Source organism: Genypterus blacodes, unplaced genomic scaffold, assembly GCF_046128005.1.
Source record: "Genypterus blacodes isolate CSIRO-AG114 ecotype Tasmania unplaced genomic scaffold, CSIRO-AGI_Gbla_v1 ptg000040l_1, whole genome shotgun sequence".
Lineage (NCBI taxonomy): Eukaryota > Metazoa > Chordata > Actinopteri > Ophidiiformes > Ophidiidae > Genypterus > Genypterus blacodes.
Genome location: NW_027466853.1, coordinates 328688 through 351979, shown reverse-complemented (window position 1 = coordinate 351979; position 23292 = coordinate 328688). Strand labels below are relative to the sequence as shown.

Genomic DNA, 23292 nt, shown 5'->3' with positions numbered 1-23292 from the left:
CGCTCTCCCGCCTCCCCTCTCTCCCGCGCCCCTCTCTCCTTCAATCCCTCTCAGCGGGGTTCTCTGAGGGACAGTGATTACAAGGAAGTGACTGCCGCCTCTGCCATGCCAATTAATGTGGGGGGCTTAAAGACGGAGCACGGGGGGGGAGAGGGGGTTACAGTGAAAAGGTGGCCGTGCCCGCATCTCCATACATTACCATACTAAACAGGCTGGTGGGGCATCTCTGCACAACTGGTAGCTTTTACGGCCGACACTTCAGGGACGAGTTCCCTGCAGCCAGACACACGCCAGGCCGGGCATGTTTGCATGAACTGCCCCGCTACCCAAAGTACGTGGGTGAGGTGTCCTCCTGCGCTTTGACCTTACAGTTAGGCCTCCAGCGTCTGACACTCTGGCATGGCTTTGCTTTTAGAGTGTATTAATTGGGTGTGAAATTACTGTCATTTTAGCTGAGACACTCAAAGGTGCCTGAGCGACCCTGACCGTGGATGATGAGCACATTCTGCAAATTCTAGATAGCCTCCACACACATACACACACACCCACACACACACTTCCTTACTAACTAAATAGCTCGCCACAAACTGTGGTGGAGTCACAATCCATCAAAGTAGCCTTACTGCAGTTCCCTCTGATGAGTAATGATACACTCGGTGGCACTGCAGATGGTCAGTCACGCCCTAGTATGCATCACGACCTCCTGTCATTCATCAGCTGCGTCATTCATCACGGCCACTTTGAGCCGTAATCAAAGGGGAGATGAGAGAAGGAGACAAGGAGACTCGCGTTGATGCGCAGTAACTCGCACTCGCGGTGGAAATGGCTGAACGTACATGACTTGTTGCTCTAATCGAGTTACAGGCGGACACGCATGTGAGGAACACTTAAGGTGATTGCCAATCGATGAGGCGTTTACATGTGTCAGTAAATGAACCGGCAATCGCGTTTCCACTGTTTGTCAAATCACACGATGCAGATTTATGCACATTTCATCAGATTTTGCTGATTTATCACCTGAATCAGATTATTATTGCAGTTTGAACCTGTGTGTAGATGTAACCGACTGCAGTATCTGACTATCGACACTAAAGCCATTAAGCAGCTATTTCCATTTAAAAAAGTTTTAGCAGACCAAAGCCGCCGTCTCATTTCACTGCGTTTCCTCTTTACACTGACACTCACCTCCACTTCTCCTTTACATTACTTTACCTTCAGTCCACATCTCAACCTGCTGATCAAGCACAAATACTAATTTCATTATCTCTAAGTCGTTCTCCGGCGCTCCAGTCGTCTGCTCACATACTCCCAGTCTTAAGTGCTTTGCTTTCCCCATCGTCCTCAAGCTTATACTTTTGCAATGAGAGTGTATGTGTTGAGAGTCTGGACGTCTTAAGTCCCAGTTAGGCGTCGGGTCCACCCGGTCTACGTCTTGTCGTGCATTTGACCTTGCAAGCAAAGTCAGAGAACAAAGAGTTAAATTGACCTTAACTGCATTGAGAGTAATAAGAGACTGCCGTTCACTAACTCTGTCTAGTTTATTCTAGCAATGAGCTCATACTAGGACATGCCTCTAATACATAATGATACATTTCTGCCACTCCAACACCAACCGACATCCGCCGTTTAGAAAAATTGGCACCTATCTTCAAATTGGGGGAAATGATGGGAGAGGAGAGACGATGCCTCAGAGCTGATAAAATAACACGCTGTGAAGATGACTCACAGGATTTTAGAGGATACTGAATGCCGTGTCCCATCTCGTGCTTTTTACTGCGTGACGCTCACAAAGCTTGGCAACAACACTTTTTTGGGGGAGATTTACTACACCTGTATTTATACCGCGATAGCATGAAAGGATGTATTTGATACATGCTCACTGTAGTTTCCTGTAATATGGAGTGTTTGGATGTAGCCGTGTAATGAGTGGAATAATGTGTCGTCGGTGATTCATGTGGGATTGAAGCCCAATAGAGCAATCAGGTGACCGACGCTGAGTGAAGGTCTCCTGTATCACCGTGACGATACCCGTCTCACACACACGACTTCACCCACCGACACACCTGGTTAAGCACACCCGCCGTCCGTCTGTGGGTGTGGCCTGCTCAGGCTTGATGGAGCTGTCCAATCACAATCTAAGGGAGGAACGGCTCAATTTCTGCACATTGAATCGCTGTAAAGGTTTGAAACTAGACCTCTATAGCAAAACAAGAAGGGAAATCTGCATGTGTGCCATATAAAGTTTCCATTTCCTTCTGCGGATCTTTGGAGCCGAGGGTGAACGTACTCGCTCACCATTCCGGCTTTCCAGCTCGCCGCCGTGCCGTTCCTGTGTGAAAACGCCGCGCTGTCTGCAGACGCTTCCCCTTTGTAATCCTGTTTTACTGGGAAATCTTTCTTTCATTTTTCACACACAGAGCACATGTTTCCATTTGGAGATATCATGCTCAGCTCATGAAATTTTTACGAGATCCAGCTGACTTTGCACCTATTGCATCAGAGTTGTTTAAGCGCAGGGAAGGAGGCCCTTCTGGCTGTTACTGCTTCACACTGTGAGCACTGCCGGGGCCCGTCAGACGAGCCCACGAGGACTCAGAAGGATGCTGTCTATCTATAGGGAGTGCTAAAAATGTGAAACGAGTAATTCCATTGCACAAAAGCATCTTAGCCTTTTGAAAATTAATTATTCGTCTTTCTCTGTGTTTCTGAAAGCGCTCTTCCTCGGTGCGTGATGGACGCTGGCGAGGCGTGAGGGTAATTGGCTTTGTAAAGTCTGAGTCAAAATGCAAATTTATGTCAACAATTTCTTCTTTTTTTTATCGCACACCTTTTGAAAGGCCGAATACAAACAAACCACAACTTGTGACAGGTATATAAATAATATCTGTTCATACGTGGAGGCCCAGCTGAACTGATGATTGCAATCATGGATGCCATTAAATGCTCTTCACAGCTGCACGTGCTGCATCTCTGGCTCAGATCACACTGAGGAAACGGCTCTATGCTAAGGTTGGAAGCTGTACAATAACTGTCCTACGGCGTCTCGGAGCGAATATGTCCAAAGAATCGAGGGCAGAACTGACTGATAAGAGACATACTATGCTCTGCTTAATTGGTTTGTACAAACATTAGAATATAGTTGTGATATATGAGTTGCTTCCCTCGGGCCTAAACCTTCTCAATTCTCCTTTGAATTGCTTGCAGTTTCCATAAAAGTGACATTTAAATCCATTACAATGCTTTAATGTTCCAAAAAAACAAAAACCTATATCCTTTTCTGCAACACCGCTATTCACTCTGAGTGAGAGCAGGTATGCAGGTAGACAGATTGAAAAAGCCTCTGACAGCTCCTGGTTAGTTAGATGTGGATATGTTCCATTTTTTACAATGTTTTTACAATGTTGAACGCTGCGAAATGTGGGGGAAATGACAAAAATCTGAAAATCTGAATACGTCCAAGGCATTTTTGTCAATCTCTTTGTTTTGTCAATGTTCTAAGACAGGGGTGGCCAATACGTCGATCGCGATCGACCGGTCGATCGCCAAGGTAATGGGTCGATCAAATAACTAGCGAGCTGATTACATCGTCAGCCTTCCAATTTATTCAATTCTAATAAAGAACAGGGTATAAAAATGAGTGGGGAAGCTGGACCAAGTAAGAAACCTAAAACTTACGACTTCCATCCAGAATGGGAGGAGGACTTTTTTTTCACAATGTCATATTCGAAGTGCGTTTGTTTGATATGCAAATCTGCGATCGCCATTTTGAAGAAGGGAAATTTGGAGCGGCACTTTCGGACAGTGCATAGAAAGTACGACACTGAAGCCCTCCCTGAAGCATCGTTCAGGGAGAGCCACGCCATCATTAAGCACAAGAAGTCGTTCCAAGATGGAGAGTTGATAAAAGAGGCTTTCATTGAAGCAGCTGACTCGTTGTTTCGGGACCTTAAAAAAAAAAAGAAATATTATCTTCAATCAAAGCTCCCCAGCTATCAAGAAGTACAGTAACACGGCGCTGTGAAGTCATGGCCGAAGATTTGACACAGCAGCTTCAGTAAGACATTGCGGACTGCGATTGTTTCTCACTGCGATCGGACGAGTCTACAGACCTAAGTGATACAGCTCAGTTGTGCATTTCTTTTCGGATGATGTTTACAGATATGACTGCAAAAGAGGAGATGTTAACAATACTGCCCATGAAAGAACACACGCGGGGAGAGGACATTTTTCAGTCTTTCAAAAACTTCACCGAGAAGACCCAGCTCCCTCTTTGCAAATTGGTGCAATCACCACGGACGGTGCGCCCGCAATGGTTGGCCATTCGAATGGATTCATCGCCAAGTGCAGGGAGGACGATGCTTTCCCCGACTTCCTCAATTATCACTGCATAATACACCAACAAGCATTATGTGCAAAAATGCTTAACATGAAAGAGATAATGGACGTGGCAATGAAGATCGCTTGTTCTAACTTCAAAGACCACTGTTCCGTTTGCATCTGGAGAAGGCTACACTGAGTTGTTGCTACACTGACGTGAGATGGCTTAGTAGGGGTAAATTCCTACAGAGATTTCGAGAGCTCTTTCCGCAGATACAAGAGTTTGTCCTTGTCACTAAACATGCAGAATACCACCAACTAAATGACGATCAGTGGGCGCTAGACTTGGCATTTTTAACCGATCTGACCAACATGTTGAATGACCTTAATTTAGAGCTGCAAGGAGAAGACAAAACCGTTGTCAATATGATTAGCTCAGGGAACTTCCAAAACCTCGCGTCAGAGCTGGAGACACAAAAGACGGCTTGTGCGCAACTTGACATTGCGCGTTACACAGAGCAGATTGGGACAATTGTGTCGGAGTTTGACAAACGCTTTCAAGACTTTGCCTTACTCGAGCCAGTCACTACATTTATGTGCTACCCATTTCAGGAAGATGTTGAGGTTGATTTACTCGCATCAAAAATTGCAACGCTGTTTCACCTGAACTCGTCTGGAGTAGAGGAGGCGATTTTGACACTACAATCTGACATTCGGCTGAACACCAGGGCGCATGGACAGTTCTGGAACTTACTCACAAAAAAGTACCCAAACATGAGGAAATGTGCTACCTTCCTGACTGCATTATTCGGCTCTACTTATTTATGTGAGTCAGCCTTTTCCCACCTGAAGATTATTAAGTCCAAATACCGTTCCACCATGACTGATGACCATTTGGAAGTGTGCTTGAGGATGGCTACCAGCAGCTACTGCCCGGATTATGCAACCCTGACTGACTCCATTCAGTGCAAGTCATCAGAGTAAGGTAATGACCAAAAATGCACTGAGTTGTATTGTGCCGTACGGGTTCAAGCAGTTATGCAAGGTACACCAACACAAGGTACAATCAGTGTTTATATATATAAATACATATATGTTTGGCATTTTTAATCTGAGTAGATCTTTTTGACTTGGTCGTCTTAAAAGAAGCTTGCAAGCTGAAAAAGTGTGGGCACCCCTGTTCTAAGTCCTCGCTGTGTGATTCCTGTAACCTGCCATGCGTGGTTTGCTCAAAAGCAGCAGTAGCATGAGCACACACCAGCTGAGTGAGCCAGCGGGTCACATCACAAACGCCACCAGCTCCCTTTGCTCTCCTGTGTCACATCTGATTGAAAGAGGGAATAAGTACGTACTAAGAAATCAGACACTAAGTAACTAATGTTCTTTGATGAAGCAGTGCCGGCCTCTCTTAGGGATCTTCATCATCCTTCACCATCACTCAGTTTGTCCCTCAACTCCCAACACCAGTGAGACATCAGCCAGTGTGGAATATCAAACACAACAACCAAGCAGCGATACGAACACGGATTCAATGGGCATTTGTTGGCTGCATGTTGTGTGCTTGAATGTGTGTGTCAGTGTGTGTGTGTACGCAGCCCCAGTCCACCGCTTCATGATGCAACGTGACTGTAATGAACTGCCGGAGTGTTAGTGTGCATAAATTTGTCCGCCGCGGGTTCGGTGACGTTAACGGCTTTCCAATGTTGCCGCCCGCGTCTGTCACTGTCACACTCGCGGTGTGTTCACGGTAAAGATTATTGCTCGGCACCGGGAATGGCTCCGTAAAATTACGCTTTCCGGCTCTGAGCTTCCAGACGAATGAGACGAACATGTTTACAAATGGCTCATTAGATCGAACTTCATTACAAAGTGCTTCCACATAAATATAAAGTGTCTTCCTATAAACGCGCCTCACAACCGCAGTGCTGGAGGGATCTGACGGTTTGTACCCGGAAGTTGCGGGCACGGGGTTACTCAAGCCAGTCACACTCTTTCAAAGTCTTCACGCTACATTTCTTCGTCCTCATCAGCACGCCGCTCCTCTTTGAAACACGGACGTCACCAAAGTCCCGGGTACCTGAGCCCGTACGGTTCCGCCTCACCTGCCCCTCCTCCCCTCCGCTCATCTCCTCTCACAGCCCGTCCCTGTCGTTCTCATGCCCGGCTCTTTCTCCCTCTCTCTCTCTCTCTCTCACTCTGCACCCCCCCGGTCCCTCTCCCGCTTCTCTCCGAGCACTGCAGCAACCCGGCGCTGGCTATAAATCACACATCAGCCGCTGCCGCCGCTTCGCCTCGCGCTCCTGCCCGCCCACCGCGCTCCTCCTATTGGCCGCACGCGCCTCCTCGGCCCGGCCTCTCCGCGCCGCGCACCGGTGCAATCGTAAATCCCGCCTCCTTCCTTGGGGCCGGTCATTGGAAGGAAGCGGCCCTCCTTGAGCTGCCAATCATGCGCCTGTCTTGTGCGCCTCGCAGTCGGTGCTGCTGCTGCTGCTGCCTGGGACGCGCTGAGTGCGGAGCGACGGGACGCGCTGCATACCGACAGACACGCCGGAGCGGCTGAACACGGCTGGAGCGGAGACTCCTCTGGACGCGCACCTCCGTCCTCTCCTCGGTCCTTCTCGCCTCGCCGGACAGTTTGAGCTCTTTTCTCGCCTTTTTCCTCCGGTTTCCAAACGAAGTGTCTGGGATATTTTGTGTGTGTGCGCGATCAACAACCCGCTCCGCCTCGCTCAAAGACGCGGGTGGGTCACCGGAGAGGAAAAGTCAAGTGGATCAGACTCATGGTTCCGTCCAGTCTCATGTAGACGCGGCGGACTAATTGCTGTTGACATTGGCTAAGCGTTCCCCGGGTCGTTTTTCTACCACACGTCCCCGTCCTCCTTCCTTCCTTCCTTCTCCTTCCTCCCTCCCTCCCCCCCACCCCGCTCCCGCACCGCACAGACCCCACAGAGGAGGAATAAAAAAAAAAACACGGGAAAAACAAGCAGAGAATCGATCACAACTCCACGATGGGCTGCGCTGTGCTGCGGAACGCGTTTGCCGCCTTGTTCCTGGTGCTGTTGTCGAAAGGTAAGTTCTGACGGGCCACTTTCACGGTTCCGAGTCCCCACGCGTGTATTCTTCGCCGTTTCGTTTACACAGAGCGGCTGTGGAGGTGAATACTAATGACTTTGATTGAGGGGGGGGGGGGGTCTACCTGCCTGTGAATCACGCGTCTGCTGTGCCACTGAGCTCCAGATCCCCGTGTGAGCGGACACGGAGAGATGGATGGATGGATGGATGGAGAGAGAAAGAGAGAGAGAAAGGTCCGTGTGTGTGCGTGTGTGCGTGTGTGTGCGCAGTGCCAGGAGCAACGAGTGATGCATGTTAAGATGTTTACTATGAGAGACGGAGACGTCAATCTCCAGGTTTAAGCGAACATTCCTTTACGTGACGTGAATAGTCCGGTATCCCACGCACGTGACGTACCACCGTTAGTGGGAAGATGCGTGTGTGTGTGTGTGTGGGTAATAAGTAAAGGTAGCAGCAGGCAATGCAGCGGCGAGGGGGGGGGGGGGGGGGAGAGAGATAGAGAGAGAGATAGAGAGAGAGAGATGGTGTTCTGTTCTGTCTCCAAGGTCGAGAGAGGGAGAGAAATGGTTAAAATGGAAGGGTGTGTGTGCGTGTGTCACTCTCGCACACACATCTTCTCCATGACACAAATGGTTTTCCAGAAATCCCAAATATCTGCGGTTGAATCCCCTTTGCAGCAGCAGGACGTTCTGGCTGCATGTTAATCAGCTTCACACACTGTGTTGGTGGATGTTGTTGTTGTGATGTCCACACCGAAGCTGACCAGGAGATTTAAAATGCTGCTCAGTTTTTCATAATGTCACACTGTAATATTCTCTTCCTGCTGTGGGATTGCCCCCCCCCCTCCCTCTCTCTCTCTACATATTGCTTGTGCAGTTTCATTCTCACCCTTATTTCCCTCTGCCCATCTACTATGGCCACACATACACATTCACATACACACACACCTGCCTCAATTAGTCTTCCCTCCCTCCTGTGGGAAATCAGTATATAAATAAATTACTCCAGCCCTTAATAACAATAATTGATGTGTCAGTGCAATAAGATGTGAGGTTAACAGCCTGCAGATGCAGACGGGCTCCAGCCTCCTGCTCCTGAGCTCCGTGTGGGCAGGAGAGCCCAGCTGGTCACGGTTGGCTTGCCACAGCGAGCCCCCGTCCTCCTCGGCAGGCGGCGAGCAGACGGACAGCGCCGCAGGACGTATACGCGGCACATAAACACACCGGGCGACGGTGTCAGAGCCGCTGAAGCCAAACTTGCCACCGCTCTGGCTCTGCCTTCAGCTCCTCAGCTCTTCAGCTCCTCAGCCCTCCCCATTTGCAACCTGTGGTTTTTCCAATGCGAAGGTGTGACTGATCGTGTACGCCACAGTCGGGGAATGACTGTGTGTGTGTGTGTGTGTGTGTGTGTGTGTGTGTGTGTGTGTGTGTGTGTGTGTGTGTGTGTGTGTGTGAGGCGCACATTGAAATGCAGTCAATCCGACTCATCTAGTAGAGGAATCCTGCCTGCTCCTCTGGGCTGCTGTAGGTCCACAACACGTCCATCTTTTAAGGTGGAATGCATGCATTATGAAGGAAGAACATGACGGTTAAAAGGCCACAGTCCTCCACCCGATAAATCATGCAGCAGTGGAATAAACCTCCGTGCCTGGGCTGTGAGGAGACAGAGCAGCGTGTTGCCCTTCACCAACACTGTTTTTACAGACGGGGTTTGGGGTTGTTGTTGTGCACTTGTTGACATGCAAGACGAGGAGCTGTTTGTGATGTTTGTGCCGTTTCTATTGTGTACGTTTCATCTTTGACAGTGATTATCACCCATTTAGCCACTTAACTTTACGTATGAGCAATATGTTATTAACAGATGCTGGCATTTTGTGTCAGTGTGTGTGTGTGTGTGTCTGTCTGTGTGTGTGTGTGTGTGCTTTTACCGTCTGCGTCTCTCAGAAACGGTAAAAGCTTTCAAGGCCTCGACAGTTTCGTCTCTCCTGCTCTCGACATGACACACAAATGTACACATCACATCATTTACTTGTCGTCCCGCATTTCTGACAAAGCTTTTGTCGTTTTGTACTTGAAGTCTCCGAGACCTGCGACCTCTAATACAAAGCAAAGTAGCGTCTCTACATATCGGCGGCGGCACACAGGCTCCCTGCAATCGTTCAAAACTTGTTCTCTGATACGTTGGAGGCGAAGCGTTGTGCGTCCTCGCCACCCACGTGTTTTCCCAACGAGGGCACAATAAGGCATCGCATGTAATCGCACACCTCCAGTGAAATTAAACAAGTTAGCCCTTGCTCGCTGCAGCTCTGTTATGACAAAGACCTGCAAGATGTGCTAATGAGAAAAATGGCGCCACAGATTCAGGGGAAAGTAAAGATGACAAAGGGCAGAGCTGCTGTTTCTGTTGCTGCGTCCTGTCGCTCCCCGCAGAGGGTCTGAGCTTCTGTCTCTCTGAAAGGATGTTTGTTGTAGTAGGAATGCTAACCGGAGCATGAAGTCATCCGCTGATCGCAAATCTGCTCAGACTTTATAGATTTCTGCCTGAAGTCTTGACCCCCCGCGCCTTTATGTTGTCGAGCGCCGCGTTCAGACGGATCACAGGTGCTGTGTTCAAACAGTGGGACAGATGGGAGTTTACATCAGCGAGCGCCGCCGCCGTGATGGACGCTGTGCTAAGCGGAAGTGTACGGGGCACTAACAGGTGAACGCAGGCGGGGCTGCTTTGTGTACCCATCATCCTTCTTGTTTCAGCAACATATGGAGGCCAAGCGGGGTCAATGCTCATAGCACATGTTAGCATGTTGCCACCCCCTATTTTTCCCTGCCTCCCCCACCACACACACAAACACACACACGCGCTGCTCGGCTGGATCACCAGTCTTGGCTTGCAGATGAAGAGAGGGGAGATGCCGCGGTGTGCCAGCACCAACAGATGTCTCGCGCTCCCATTCTGGAGGGGCCTCTGCTTCCTCTCCCTCCAAACTGAAACCTGGCGTTTTACTGTGTGCCGCCGCTCCCTCTGCTCGGCTTACCAGCGCTCTGCCATCTTGGCGTCATCCGTTTATCTGCAAGCGTTGGAGTGAGCGAGAGGCCTGGGTTTGGTCACCAGCCTGGAGTAGGTTTGTGCTGGTGGTTCCACTGAGGTGTGTGTGTGCACTCTAAAGAATTCCTCTTGATGCTCTGTCTCTGTGTGTGTGTGTGTGTGTGTGTGTGTGTGTGTGTCTTATGCTGAATCTGCATATTTTGCTAGCCGAGTCAAGAGTGCCCTCTGAAGATTAGACTGTGTTCTGACCTCAGACTGACTGATGCCGGCAGATACGGAGAGTGTGAAGGAAAATGACTAAGTGCTGTTGGTTCTGTAATGGAACCCGGTGTGTCACGCTGGCTGGATGAATCACAGCGAGCTGATACACTCCAGTGTCGCTCCATGTTGCTCTGTTTCATGCTGCTGTGGGTGAGAACAAGTGTGTTTTTATCGCGTTGCATGTGAGATCTTATGGTGCCGTCCACTATTAGGCCCTCGCACCACGACTTAAGCACCTTTTCCAATTACTGGCAGGACAGAGATGGATAACCCCAGAGCTGGCGACCTCGCGACCTTCCGGGGTGAAGCCGATCCCTGCGTGGTGTAGTGTTAGCACCTCCCTGGCCAGCGCCGTGACTGAGAGGTGACGGGTTCGCGTCCTCTGAGGACGGTTAGTCTCAGAGGCGCCGCAGCACGTACCATCTGCGGTGCCGCCCCGCCGCCCTTGAGATCCCCGCTGTCGGTTTTGATAAACACCTTCACCGGGCTTCATGTATTGGTTCAGGGTTTGGCAATTACACATAGTGTCAGTGTCATAAATAATGATTATAGCGAAGCTTGTTTGCAATTATAATTACAGTTATAATATATGGAGTTTGGTTTAATGGAAAGGAACTGGGACTGTTTTCGGCCCAGGACAGGTACTTACACTGTGTTTAATCACTGTAGTAATTCACCTCCCATGCAACCACCCCCCCTCCCCTCCCCTGTGAGTCCCAGTGCTAGTTTAAAGCGCGGCACGTTGGCCCGGGTTTGAATATGTACCCGAGCGGCGAGCCGCAGCGCCACAGGAATGAGTAAGAGCCACGCTTTATTGAAATGCAGGGGAAAGATCTTTGGAGAGGGAGTGGAGAGGCTGCACAAGCAGAGAGAAGTGGGGGCTCATGCACTCACCTCAGCCACGCCCGCCCACATACACACACGCTGACAGTGAAATAAATATATATCCATGCACTCTTGCCAACACAAAGGGAAGTCTGGAGCGCCTTCTTTACTCGGGCAATGGGGGAGATGAATTTCAAGTATTCCTCCGCTAAAGGAGTAAGCGGTAAATCAATGGAAAGTCAGAGCAGCCCGGAGCCTCCAGCCTACAGGGAGACAAAGGAATGTCTTTCTATGTATATACACAGTATATATGCATCACCCACCGCTTATATTAATAACTCTCATTGATGTGCTCTCAATACCAGAAAATTTAGCTTTCAAAGCGTCCTGAATGCAGATTGAGCTATCGGGGGAACGTGTGTGTGTGTGTGTGTGTGTGTGTGTGTGTGTTAGAGAGAGATGTTGTTGATGTGCAGATGTTGCTGCACATTTAAGCAGACTGAATATAGCTAGGAGGAGAGCGAGGCAGAGAGATTTCTCTTCCCTCCAGTCACTTTGTGCCTGGGAGTTAGCATCACTGGAAACACAATTCAGATTAGTGCGGGCTGCTGCTCCTCGGGGAGCTGTGAGGGACCAGGGTCCCGCTTCTCTCCCTGTCCTCATTACTGAAAGACAAGAGGCTTGCCGGCAAATCAATGGGACAGACTTAGGCAGTAATGCCGGCCTGGCTGGAAGACTCAGCTCTGTGAACACGTCGTGTGTCGGTTGCAGTATATGCGCGCGCTTATTTGTGTGTTTCTGTGCTTTTGTGTGTGTGTGCGCGTGCTATTGTGTGTGTTTAATCATTTACGCAACAACAGACAGCGGCAGAAAAAACAGTTTCCAACAAAACTGCTGAATTGCTGGTTGTTCGACGAGCCACAATACCGCTGTGATATTGGCCGTTGGGATGTTTGATAGCGCAGAAGCCCTTTAATTACGTGGCGATAGCGTCAGATCCATCAGTGAATCCATTTAGCCCTAAACTAATACTGTTGCTGTTGTAATTGTAATTGTTCTGGGCATTGTCTTGACTACTTTTACTTGAATAGCCTGCAGACGTATACAGAAGCTTCCTCTACGCTCAGAAAAGAGAGCAAGGTGTCAAAACCCTGACGAGCTCTCCGCCCCGACTCACCTCTCAATCTGGGCCGCAGCTGTCGTCGCTCTCTCACTACCTTACCTCCGTCCGACCCCCTCGCACCTCCCGCTTCTGTTTACACGGGTAAAAAAACACCGGGTGCAACAAACGCTGAATAACGGTTACGGGGTCTGTGGATTCTCGGCTACCGACTCGTGCCGCCCGGAGGCACTTCTGGGTGTGCGGGTGGGGGAGGGTGGGGGGGGGGGGGGCCGAGGAAAACAGATCAATAAATATTTCAGCAGCTACTCCCTTCACAGACTCCTCCTGAAGCTATTAAAGGTGGCGAGAGGGAGATGGAGGGATGGATAAAGAGTGAACGAGAGGGAGGCATCGAGAGAAAGAGAGAGAGAGAGAGAGAGAGGTTGGAGGGGAGGAGGGTAATTGTGTGCTGGACTTTCATTCATACTGAGAAGGAGAGAGAGAGAGAGAGAGCGATGGAGGAGGGGATAGAGAGGCAGAATGGGTATAATTGTGTCCCAGACTTTAATAGACAGAGAGAAGGAGGCAGGAGTGAGGGGTGGAGGAGTGACACGGGTGCACTAATGAGCACCACATACCACCGCCGTCTCCTATGGGAGCAAACTGACCCAGGGAGGCATCTGAGGGGTTCGTCCCCGGGACTTGGCCGCCACGTAAATGGTGGTTGTAAGAATTTCTTTCACATCATTCTAATTCCTGTCAGGAGTTAGCGGCAGACTGTGTGGGTGTGCAGTTTGTGCAGAGAGCAGCTCCAAATGATAATGAGCCGGTCAGTAGCTGAGACGTGTTGCTGCTGCTGCGGCGGCTGCTGCAAGTCAGGCGTGGCCGGCATTCCCTCTTTGCCTTCCACGACTCCCAAGTATCAGACGTCGCCCTCCCCCACGTCCCCTTAGAACACAAGGCAACGCACGTGTGTGTGTATGTGTGTGTTTAATGCAGAGAGCGAGGAGCAGAGGTGGGGGGGGTGGGAGGGAGGGAGGCTTATGAGAGCGGACAGGCCGGAGAGATGCAAGAGTTATGAAAAAATGATTGAAGGAGCGCTGCTGGGAGGAAAGACAGATGGCGTGAGGGAGGAAGGAGGGGGCGGGGGGGATCAGAAGACCCTCGCAACAAGCCGCGGTCGAGGTGGACTGATCCTCGCTGGTGCTGACGATAAGGCAGAGTGTGTGTGTGAGAGAGAGAGAGAGAGAGAGATCGAGAGAGAGAGAGCGAGAGAGAGAGAGAGACGCAGTGTTTTGGTGATGTCGCTTTGAGTGGGAGTAGTGAAATAGTTCCAGGGGTCAGCGGACGTGCGGCGCCGCCACATTGAGGAGCTAATATTGACACGCCACCTGATGGCACCACAGAGGCAGGCGGCGTCATGATAAGTGGTCTGGGGCCACAGGTTGGACCCCCCCCCCCCCCCCTTCTTCACAGACATTTGTGACGGCGAGCGCGTGAGAAAAGTGAAATTAAAAGAATATGAAGAGCTGGAAAATATTGGATTATGACAGCTGGGGGACCACACACACACACACACACACACACTCACTCATCAACCCACCCGCTCAACCATCAGATGCCTGCCCACCTGCCTGCCTGCCGTTCTGAAACCCCCATTCATTCTGTCCTTTGCTACACACACACACTCGCCTCCGACAAATGTATTTTTCTGTCTTCTTCTCTCACTGAACTTCTTTCATCTTTCACAATGTATATACACCAATTACTGCTACACACACACACACACACACACACACGTACACACACACACACACACAGCAACAAAGACTACTTGCTTTGTTACATCTGTTCTATAGATGTTAGATGTCAGATATTCCTTAAAATTGTCAATGCCTGCAGCAATCAAATACAGAAACCTGTAATTAGGCAAACAAATCAGTCCTGATGCACCGGTAGGGGTCGCTGCCTTTTGCCGGGGCAATTTCCTTGTCATTTGAGGGAAAAGTCGGATGTTCACACGATAAAATGGTTCCGTATTAGGGCGTCAGGGTGTCAGGGCGAGGATTTGACCGTGACAGACTCATTAAAGAATTGCTTTGTGTCGGCGCCGTAGGATTGCGTGTTCCCTCCCTGCGTTTCCGCTGTGCGTCCGTGTGAGACTTTGAAGAAATAGATCACGGGTGTATTTCTGGACAAAATATCACTTTGGTGATTGCGGCACTGTTGTGATAATTGGGAAATTTCATGAAACGATGGTGCTGCAGTGGACCATTAATTGGGTTTGGGAGAGGACACTGCTGGGTTATTGTGTTATGATATTTCACTAATTAGATGGGGGCTTGGATAGCGCTAAAAGCCTTTGCTGCTCTTCCCGGGTTTGTAACGCGCCGAGTGAGATTCCATTAGCGCTTGGACCTGCATGGGGTTGGGGACGGCTCGATGCTGGACGCTCCATTCAGATGTTATTCAAGACATTTCAAGGATGCAGCCGCGCCTTCAACCTCGGCTTCGATCAAATACAGTTCCTGTTTTCCATCAGGAATGTTGGTGAATAGTTCCATTCTAATTTGTTGCTTAATATCATTGCGCAAATGCCTTTCCCATTCTTGGATGTTTCAAGGCTGTAAAGTGCTTTTGAAACCGCAGTCACGTTACGTTTCCTTTAAAGCAGCACTGAAATATTAAGAGGATGTGCTCAATAGCCGACCGGCTGATATCTTTCCAGCCGAACAACTTAGATTTCCAGTTGCAAGGTTACAATGTTTATACCATCTCCAGAATGCCCTGTGTGGGTGGGGGTGTGTGTATGTGTGTGTGTCTTTCGTCAAGACAGCTATTCTGTCTTTTGTGCGTTTTCGTTATTGTTATACGGGTATAACAGCTCATACTTTCACAAATTTCGCCTGACGCAGATCTCCTTCAATTGACTCCAGGACATGTTGGGCTCTCGGTCGAGATAGACCAGGACAGCGTTTTGTCAGGAATCCCAGCTTCTCCTCCTCCTCACTGATCGATGCGTAGATACCGGTTGATCCTGAGCGACTGGGAAAGCGCCCGTCTGAGAATACATAAGGCTGCAGCACTAGGAGATAGGATTTGTACAATAAAAGGCCAACGTTTTAACACTATATTGTCTTTCGTACAAGGAAAAATCATTTAGTCACGGCAACACACCATCACACTCTGCCCATCGGGGGTGGGGGGGTGACTGGCCGTATTGATGTGACCTTTTATGCGGTCAGCAGACCTCCACTTCCATTACGAAAAAAATGAAGGTGTCAGAAAAGGGCAATTAGCTGCTTAATGTTGGGCAACAGTACTGTAATACAACATATTTTTGCTGACAGGTCAATATCTACACCTGACAGCGACGGCTCTGCTCCCAGACGCTGCCGGATTTGGTATTTGGTTGACATTCTCCAGGTGAATTTGTTGATTCAGGATCCGCCGGGCTGGTTCGCATTTTCGGCTTTTGCGACGGGCAAAACCTTCCGGGATAGGAATGCTTACATGGGAGGACAAAAACAAGTGGCCGGCGTACAGAGTTGCACAGAGTTACTCGTAGGATATAAAACCTGGAAAAGGTGCAAGGCTGATGTCAGAGACCCACGCGATTGACGATTCAAATCAGACATCGCCTGCATCTCAGATGATGAATTACCCTCTTCAGCAGTTGTTATTAAACTCTGTGTTGGGCGATTTATCTTAAACCTCTGCTACACCACACCTGCATTTAACTTTGTTTGTTGTTTTCGGCCTGACAGCTGTAATCAGAATTGATCTGTATGCCGCGGCGAGGCTGCAAAATCAGACATGACAAATGCGGGGCGGACAGTGCAGGTGTTTTCTCAATCACGCCGACGTGATCGATCCTCTCTCCAATTCATCACGATCAGCCTCTATTGACATAAAGGCGCCCATTGAGATTTTTTTTGTTTTTGACAGGAGAAAAGAAAGATGGCAGAAGTTTGGACCCAAAATTGCATTTCAGTCGAGCCTACAGAGGATTTATGAATCGAAAAGTGTTGGAAGGAGTTGTGCTAGTGCTATTGATTTCCCTTTAATTAGATTTTTTTTATTAGACTGGTTTGTGTGGTGAATTAATGTGAAGTGATGATGGCAAGAGAAGACTTGCCTTAAGGTTCAATTATTTCAGACCATTACAGCAATGACATCATATATGTAATGAATGGTCTTGATTACTAAAAGGATTTTTCGCATTCAAATCTGGCATGACGGGCTGAGTATGATGCGTTTGATGGTATGTGCTGAGTAGGCATGGCTTGGTTATTTAATAGCTCATATCTGTTCACCGCATTGCAACATGCTTGTTCTTCTAAAGTATATAGATGTCTAATGTCAGCATTTTGACTGCGTAGCTTGATGTAGCATTGTGTTTTTTTTTCCTTCTTCCCCCTTAATGCAGGGAAATCTAAACCAGCAGATTCCACTTTCACACGACGGTGTGCTGCACAAGCTGAAAGCAAAGATAATGCAACACAGAGTTGTCAAGGAATACTAGTCCGTAAAGGCTGAAATACCGTATCTTTGTAAGTAACATTTCAATTCCGAGGGCAGCAATTACACAGAAACGTGGAAGTGAAAGGAAATGCTTTACAGCTGCACAACATTTCTTGCATTGTAAAACCCAGTCAGTTTGTGTACTGTAAGTTCTGCTTTGCTGCTCAGCCTTGGGTACCCCGCGGCCCCTCTGACTGTGCCTACTCAACCGGCGCTACTTCACTTCGCACTTAAAGACAAAAAAGCACACGACCCAAAGCCCTCTGTTTGCCTTTTCTGGGGCATCTCCATGTCTGCGGGGACACAGACAAGCATGATTACACGTATCATCGCAGTTGTGCCCCCCCCCCCCCCACTCCATATCGCCCCCTCCCCCCAACCGATCATCCCAGTAGCGCCGTATCTTTCGCATATTGTAATAAAAGCCATGCCTTGCCCCCGCTGTGGCGCCCCTTGCATCGCACTCCCTCTGCAGCAAGGTTAATGGGAATGACACCAGCATTAATAACGCCGTGCACGGCTTGCCAGTCAGGGGATGACACCCTCAAGAAGTCTGAGGAAGTATTTAACGGTCAAAAGGGGTGTGTGCGCTCTCCACGTGCAGCATATGTGTCCAATTTAGCAGAACCAGCACCGTAGTGTACAGGACTATAACCATTTATCTGCCATGATTTGAAAGGATTTTGTTCATAGTTTTGGCTCAGGAATTGTCCAAAAGCGCACAACCTGCATAAATGGAGAAATGTACCACAGAGTTGAAGAGATTGTTCTAAATGGCGGCCAATGCATCAGACGAGGACAACATGTCTGCTCGAGGACGTTGAGATAATTCAAATAGTGATGGATATAAACGTCCTAATTCCAGATTCTGATTTTTGCATGTTAGTCTGTTAAAAAAGGTTAGAAAGCATTTCTCACAGATTACAAATTCGCTGTGCTTGCTCCGTCTGGATGTTTTTGCAGTCATTTCACAGCCCAGTCAGTTTTATGAAGTGCCGTGATGAATGTAACATTGATTGCCCTGAATTGATTGCCCAAATTAAAGAGGAACGTTTCACACTCGGTAAGGGGGATGGCTGTCACGTCTGTACTGTCGACGTACAAACGATACAGAACGTCCTTCAAAAATGCAGCTGTCCTTGATTCCTGCGCTGATTGTCTGTAGACAAGTCGGGTGTAAGAACTCTAAAGCGACATCTCTCCTAATAGCTCAGACATGATGCTGAGAGGAACACTTGACGCATCTTTATATGCTAGACAGGCGGAAGAGCTCATGTCCTGCAAAGGAAAAACACCTGCTTGGTAACAGAAGGATCCAGGTTCAATCCCTGGGCAAATGGGATCCTGCTATGGTGAAAGCTGACAGGTGACAGGTGAAAAAAAGATTGTGTTGTCTCCATCAAAGACATGTGCATCAACCTTCCTCCTTCGTCCCTGGAGGACTGTGGAGAACTCACAACTCCATAATTGGGCCTCGATCCTTGAGTTGAAACCCTACCGTCCACTTGGTGACACCGTCTGGACGAAGACTGTGACGTGTGGCGTCCTGTTTATAAGGAGGTCGGGTGAGACGATGACTGTGACGGACCCTGTGAGGGAGTGAGAGATAAGGAACCCCCGGTTTACAGAAGGTAATTGGCTCAGCTGGAGGGAGTGAGGAGACTCCAGGGATGGACAAAGGATCGGATTGGTCGAGACGGACGCGTACAGTATGGACGCCTGTGTTCGGCGGTTGGTTGTTTGGTTTATTTATTAGCTCTGCCCGGTTGGTTGCCACATTAATGTCATGGCCACGTTATTCCGCCTGCTTCGACAGTAGAAGCTGCTGACGTTAAGTACCCTCCATGAAGGTTTCCCTGGAATGTGGCATTTCTTGTAATTCCGTGTGATTTTTGTAGCTTTAAACACACTTCCTGAACTTTCATGTAACCTCCAAATGTGTGACGGACTAAAGGTGACAGATTGACTCTGGAGTGCTCTGGCTAATATTAACTTGCGTGGGGTTCTCTGGAATGATAACTTTATCACCATCTGCCACCACCACTGTGCTTGGCTGGAATGTCAGTCACAGCTATGTCGCTGATTGATTCAGAGGGAATGAATGAAAGCGAAAATGAAAATCTCTCGGAAATAACGATATTGAAGATGGCAGCTGTTCACTTCCAAAAATAAAAGGCAAAGAAAGTATGGGGATGGTGGATTTGTGTCGCATGCAGATGAGACTGCACAAATGAGACGTTTAGTCTCATTAGAGTTTAGTCTTTCGTCTGGACTTCATACGGCGTCCCGCAAATCGCTGCCCAGAACGAGACGACGCCATAAATAACAAATAAGAAGATGAGTGTGTCTGAGAGCGACCACCCTCTGAGGCCCAAAACAGTTTGAGACCCTGATCCAGGCGCTCAACCTTGGCCTCGTCTCATTGTCCCTCCTAACCCGCGGAGGGGGGACGGCTTTCCTCGCCCTCCTGATCCCCGGACAAAGATATCTTTTAAAGCTATTTATAATTTGATATCGTGCCCATCCAATAACATGCCGACGTTTTTTGCCGAAAAGCCTCTGCTTCTTCAGGGCCAGATGATTTCCCTCTTTTTTCCCCCTTATTCTTTCACCTCTATCATACAGGCAGCCCACGCTAAAACATTCATGCATGTGGACTTTGGATCATTAAAGAATGATCCGCCGCAAAGCTGTTTTTTCACCCTAATAATGGAATCCAATATTCATGAAATAGATTTTCCTCCCCACTCGCCCACTCGCTCTCGCTGCAGATATGTGTTTGCCAGCGTATTTAGTCTTGTTTGCTCAGCCTCGTTAGGGCTAGCAGGGGTTAATGGTATCCTAAAGGCGCGTTTTCAAGGCAACCAGTTAATTACGCCGGGTTTGACGGATGACCTTGCCGTACATTACCTGTGTAAAGCAAAACAGAGCTGCTGCATATCTGAGCTTTTCTAAGATTGGGGTTGTACTAAAGACCAGTTAATCAAAGCTTTGTTTACGCAAGTGCTCACCACACAAAGCCTGAAGGTAAGACGCAGGAGTACAACTCCATCAGGTTGGCGTGTATGTATCGTTAAAGCATGTACATTTGTGACATTTTACATAGTGCTTTACGCAGTTTCTATAGGATCAGTTTGTGTCTACCTGCGTGTGTACGTCTGTAAATCTCCCGTTTCGGTTGCGGTGTTGAGAATGTTTGGATGTTTATCGTTTGCTTCGTGGGGTCATTATATGGAGGAGATGAAAAACGATCAGAACCAAGAAGAGAAGAGTGAGAATAAGCCGCAGACGGTCAGTAATTATAGATGAGGCGAGCGCGCCTCCTCTCAGACTTGTTAGTTGGAAGCAGACGCCTCGTGTTTTTCCTCTCTGCTCCTCTTCTGGCTTTGCCCTTCACCTGAGCGAGGCAGAGGGCAAAGCCAAGGTGGTGCAGGTGAAACCGAAGACACGTGGATAGATGACTTGTCAATCAGTAGGCGTCTTGCCCGTTATTGATTTGACTCTTCTCCTCTCTAACTCTTACCAGCGTGGTTGCTTTTGAACTTTTGAGTCTTGACCCCATAGCGTTTATTCCACACGTCTTCTATTTTTACTAATCTTGATCCAATTTGGAGTTGAGGAGCAAACGGGTGATGAAACATTGTGACCTCGTCTTGGTGCAATGATTGATCAGTTGATGTGTGGCTGATTCTCATTTTCTTCCAGTTTAAAAGGAGCCTAATCAAGATGAGTGGCAGCTGGTGGGTGGGACCTTCGGCAGCTGAGGGGGAGGAGGGTACAACACAGAGTACACTCGGTACTGGAGGAGATTCGGAGACGGTTAAGTCGGATTTAAATGCTGCAACCATAACTTCCTGTTTAGGGATTGCAGTCGAACTATTTGAAAATTGGAAATACACCCCCGGGGCAGCACTCCTGTTTGAATATTCATGAAGGCGTGTGGAGGATTATTGGGTACAATATGCAAAAATGTTCAGCCCATGTGAGCCAGCCTCCCTACAATAGTGAATTATAGTGCAGCGATATGGAATCTGCGTGATTAAGATTGTGCCAACAAATGCCACTATCATCACCGGCATCAGTAGCAATTTTAATCAAGTCATCTCTCTGTCATATCATCAAACCATTATGCAACGTTTGATCCCCGCCACCTTCATTATGAGAACCGCCAACACTGTGATCATCGGCGGCGATAATCAGCCAGAATCGTCCCCTGGTCTTCTTCACTCTGTAATCTTCATCTTTATCTCAGCAGCGTCGCGTTTCCGTCTCTCTCTATCTCTCTCTATCTCTCTCTCTCTCTCTCTCTCTCTGTCTCTCTGTCTCTCTGTCTCTCTCTCTCTCTCTCTCTCTCTCTCTCTCTGTCTCTCTGTCTCTCTCTCTCTCTCTCTCTCTCTCTCTCATCCCCCCACCCCCTGACCTCCCCCCCCGTTTGGTATCTGCTCAGCCATCTCCTGGTGCGGCAAATGGACTTCGGGCCTGACCACGCCTGCTCCCCTCACTCTGTCCTGCACTTCTGCGTCCTCCTCTTTCCTCTTCATCTTCATCCTCTCGTGTCTTCTTCCCTCTCTATTCTTTCTCAGTTTCCCCTCTTTGACTCTCTTTCTTTCTTTCATTTGCTCCCGTGAACTCTCTTTCTTTGCTCCTGCCTGTGTTTCTCCCTCTGCCCATCTGCTCCCTGTTTCTCTCTTTCATTCAATTTGCTCCCTCCGTCTCTTCATTCTCGTGTGCTGGACCTCGGCTGCTCTCTTCGCTCTGGCTGTGGCGTAAACAGTCAGATAGCTAAGCAGCTGCTCTGCATGGAGCTGTGTGTAAAACGTTCCAAGACGAGCAATGCTTTTGGTCTTTTTCTTGCCCATCCATCGTAGCTTTTCAAGCATATTGTTGAATTTTCTTCTCGTTCCTCTTTCTTGACTTTTTCTAGATCAGTGTTGTATGTCTTCATGGCTGCGTAGGTGCATAAGCTGCATGCATGCAGGTGACAGAAGAAGGGTCTGTCACTTCTGCGATGCCTGAGTCTCAGAGCACAGATGATTGCAGGGTGAAAAGGTCAACTCGGGGCAGCTCCTTCTCCTGTGAATTGTGAGTCATGGCAGGAAGTAGAATCCTGCAAATTTTCCAATGAGCGGGCGTTACACCCGAGGGGACCACCGCCCACGGCGACAAACACCTCGTTATCTTCTTCATCGTTATCTCTGTAACTGTCGTCTGCACCTCGGTTGCTGTCACTACGTGCCGGAATAAAGTCATCACACCCACACCCGGCAGCGGGAGAGGCAGCGCTCCCTCCATTAACAAGTGTTTTCTAATTGGATCTGAGCACTGACAGACAGCGGCGGCGTGTAGAAGAACACAAGCTTTCTATAAATACAATCTAACAGGCTTTTCTCCGTCATGAAGAGCACTCAGGAGGAACCACGTACACCTGCCTCGCACATGAGACGAGCAAGACAAACAAGTGAATAAATCATGAATGAAAAGCAAGACGTGGGGACGTTTTCTCTTTTGTCCTCCTCATCTCTTTCCCACCTCTCGCTTGATATTTCAGCCTCAACAGGAAAAGAGAAATTGAATTAAGAAGTGCTTTTGATATCTCTTCCTGGGTGCGGATAAATAAAATGATCACACTCTGTCAACAGGATGACTCCCGCCCCTGTTTCATCCTCCTCCTCCTCCTCCTCCTGCTCCCAGCACTCCGTCATATTTCCATCTCTCCCCCTCTTCCTCTCCCTCCGACCTCCTCCTCCCCCCTCAGATTGGAATCAGGAAACCCATTTGCCGTCTTCCCCCTCTCAGACCCGGCTCAGCCCGTATCAGCCAGTCTGCTCACGTCCCCCCCCCCCCCCCCCCACCTCCTCTTTCTCTCTCTCCTCACCCCTCTTTTTTCCTCTCCCTTCTTCTCTCTTTTGCTCTCTCCTTTCGTCTTTATCCCCTCCGCCTTCTGCTTCAGGCTCTGTGGAGAATTTGCCCAAATTACCTGTCATACTGGCAGCTACGTGTAAATAAGCCCGGAAAGTGTGTCGCTTTCTCTTCGCCCCCCCCCTCCCGCCCTCCTCTCTCCTCACATCCCCCCACCCCGACGCTATCTCGTTTCACTTCAAACCGCCCTTCCCCTTCTTTTCAACCCATCACATCTTTTCCCAATTTTT

General features: G+C 48.9%; 1 protein-coding gene across 1 annotated transcript in view; it reads left to right on the top strand.

Moving 5' to 3' along the window:
• The first annotated feature begins 7312 nt into the window (after positions 1 to 7312).
• The window catches only part of iglon5 (IgLON family member 5), an 82613-nt gene continuing 66633 nt past the window's right edge, over positions 7313 to 23292 (top strand). Inside the window, exon 1 of the mRNA XM_076148531.1 lies at positions 7313 to 7386. Within this exon, the coding sequence (XP_076004646.1) occupies positions 7326 to 7386 (61 nt within the window). The 5' untranslated portion in view covers positions 7313 to 7325. The remainder of the gene's footprint in view (positions 7387 to 23292) is intronic.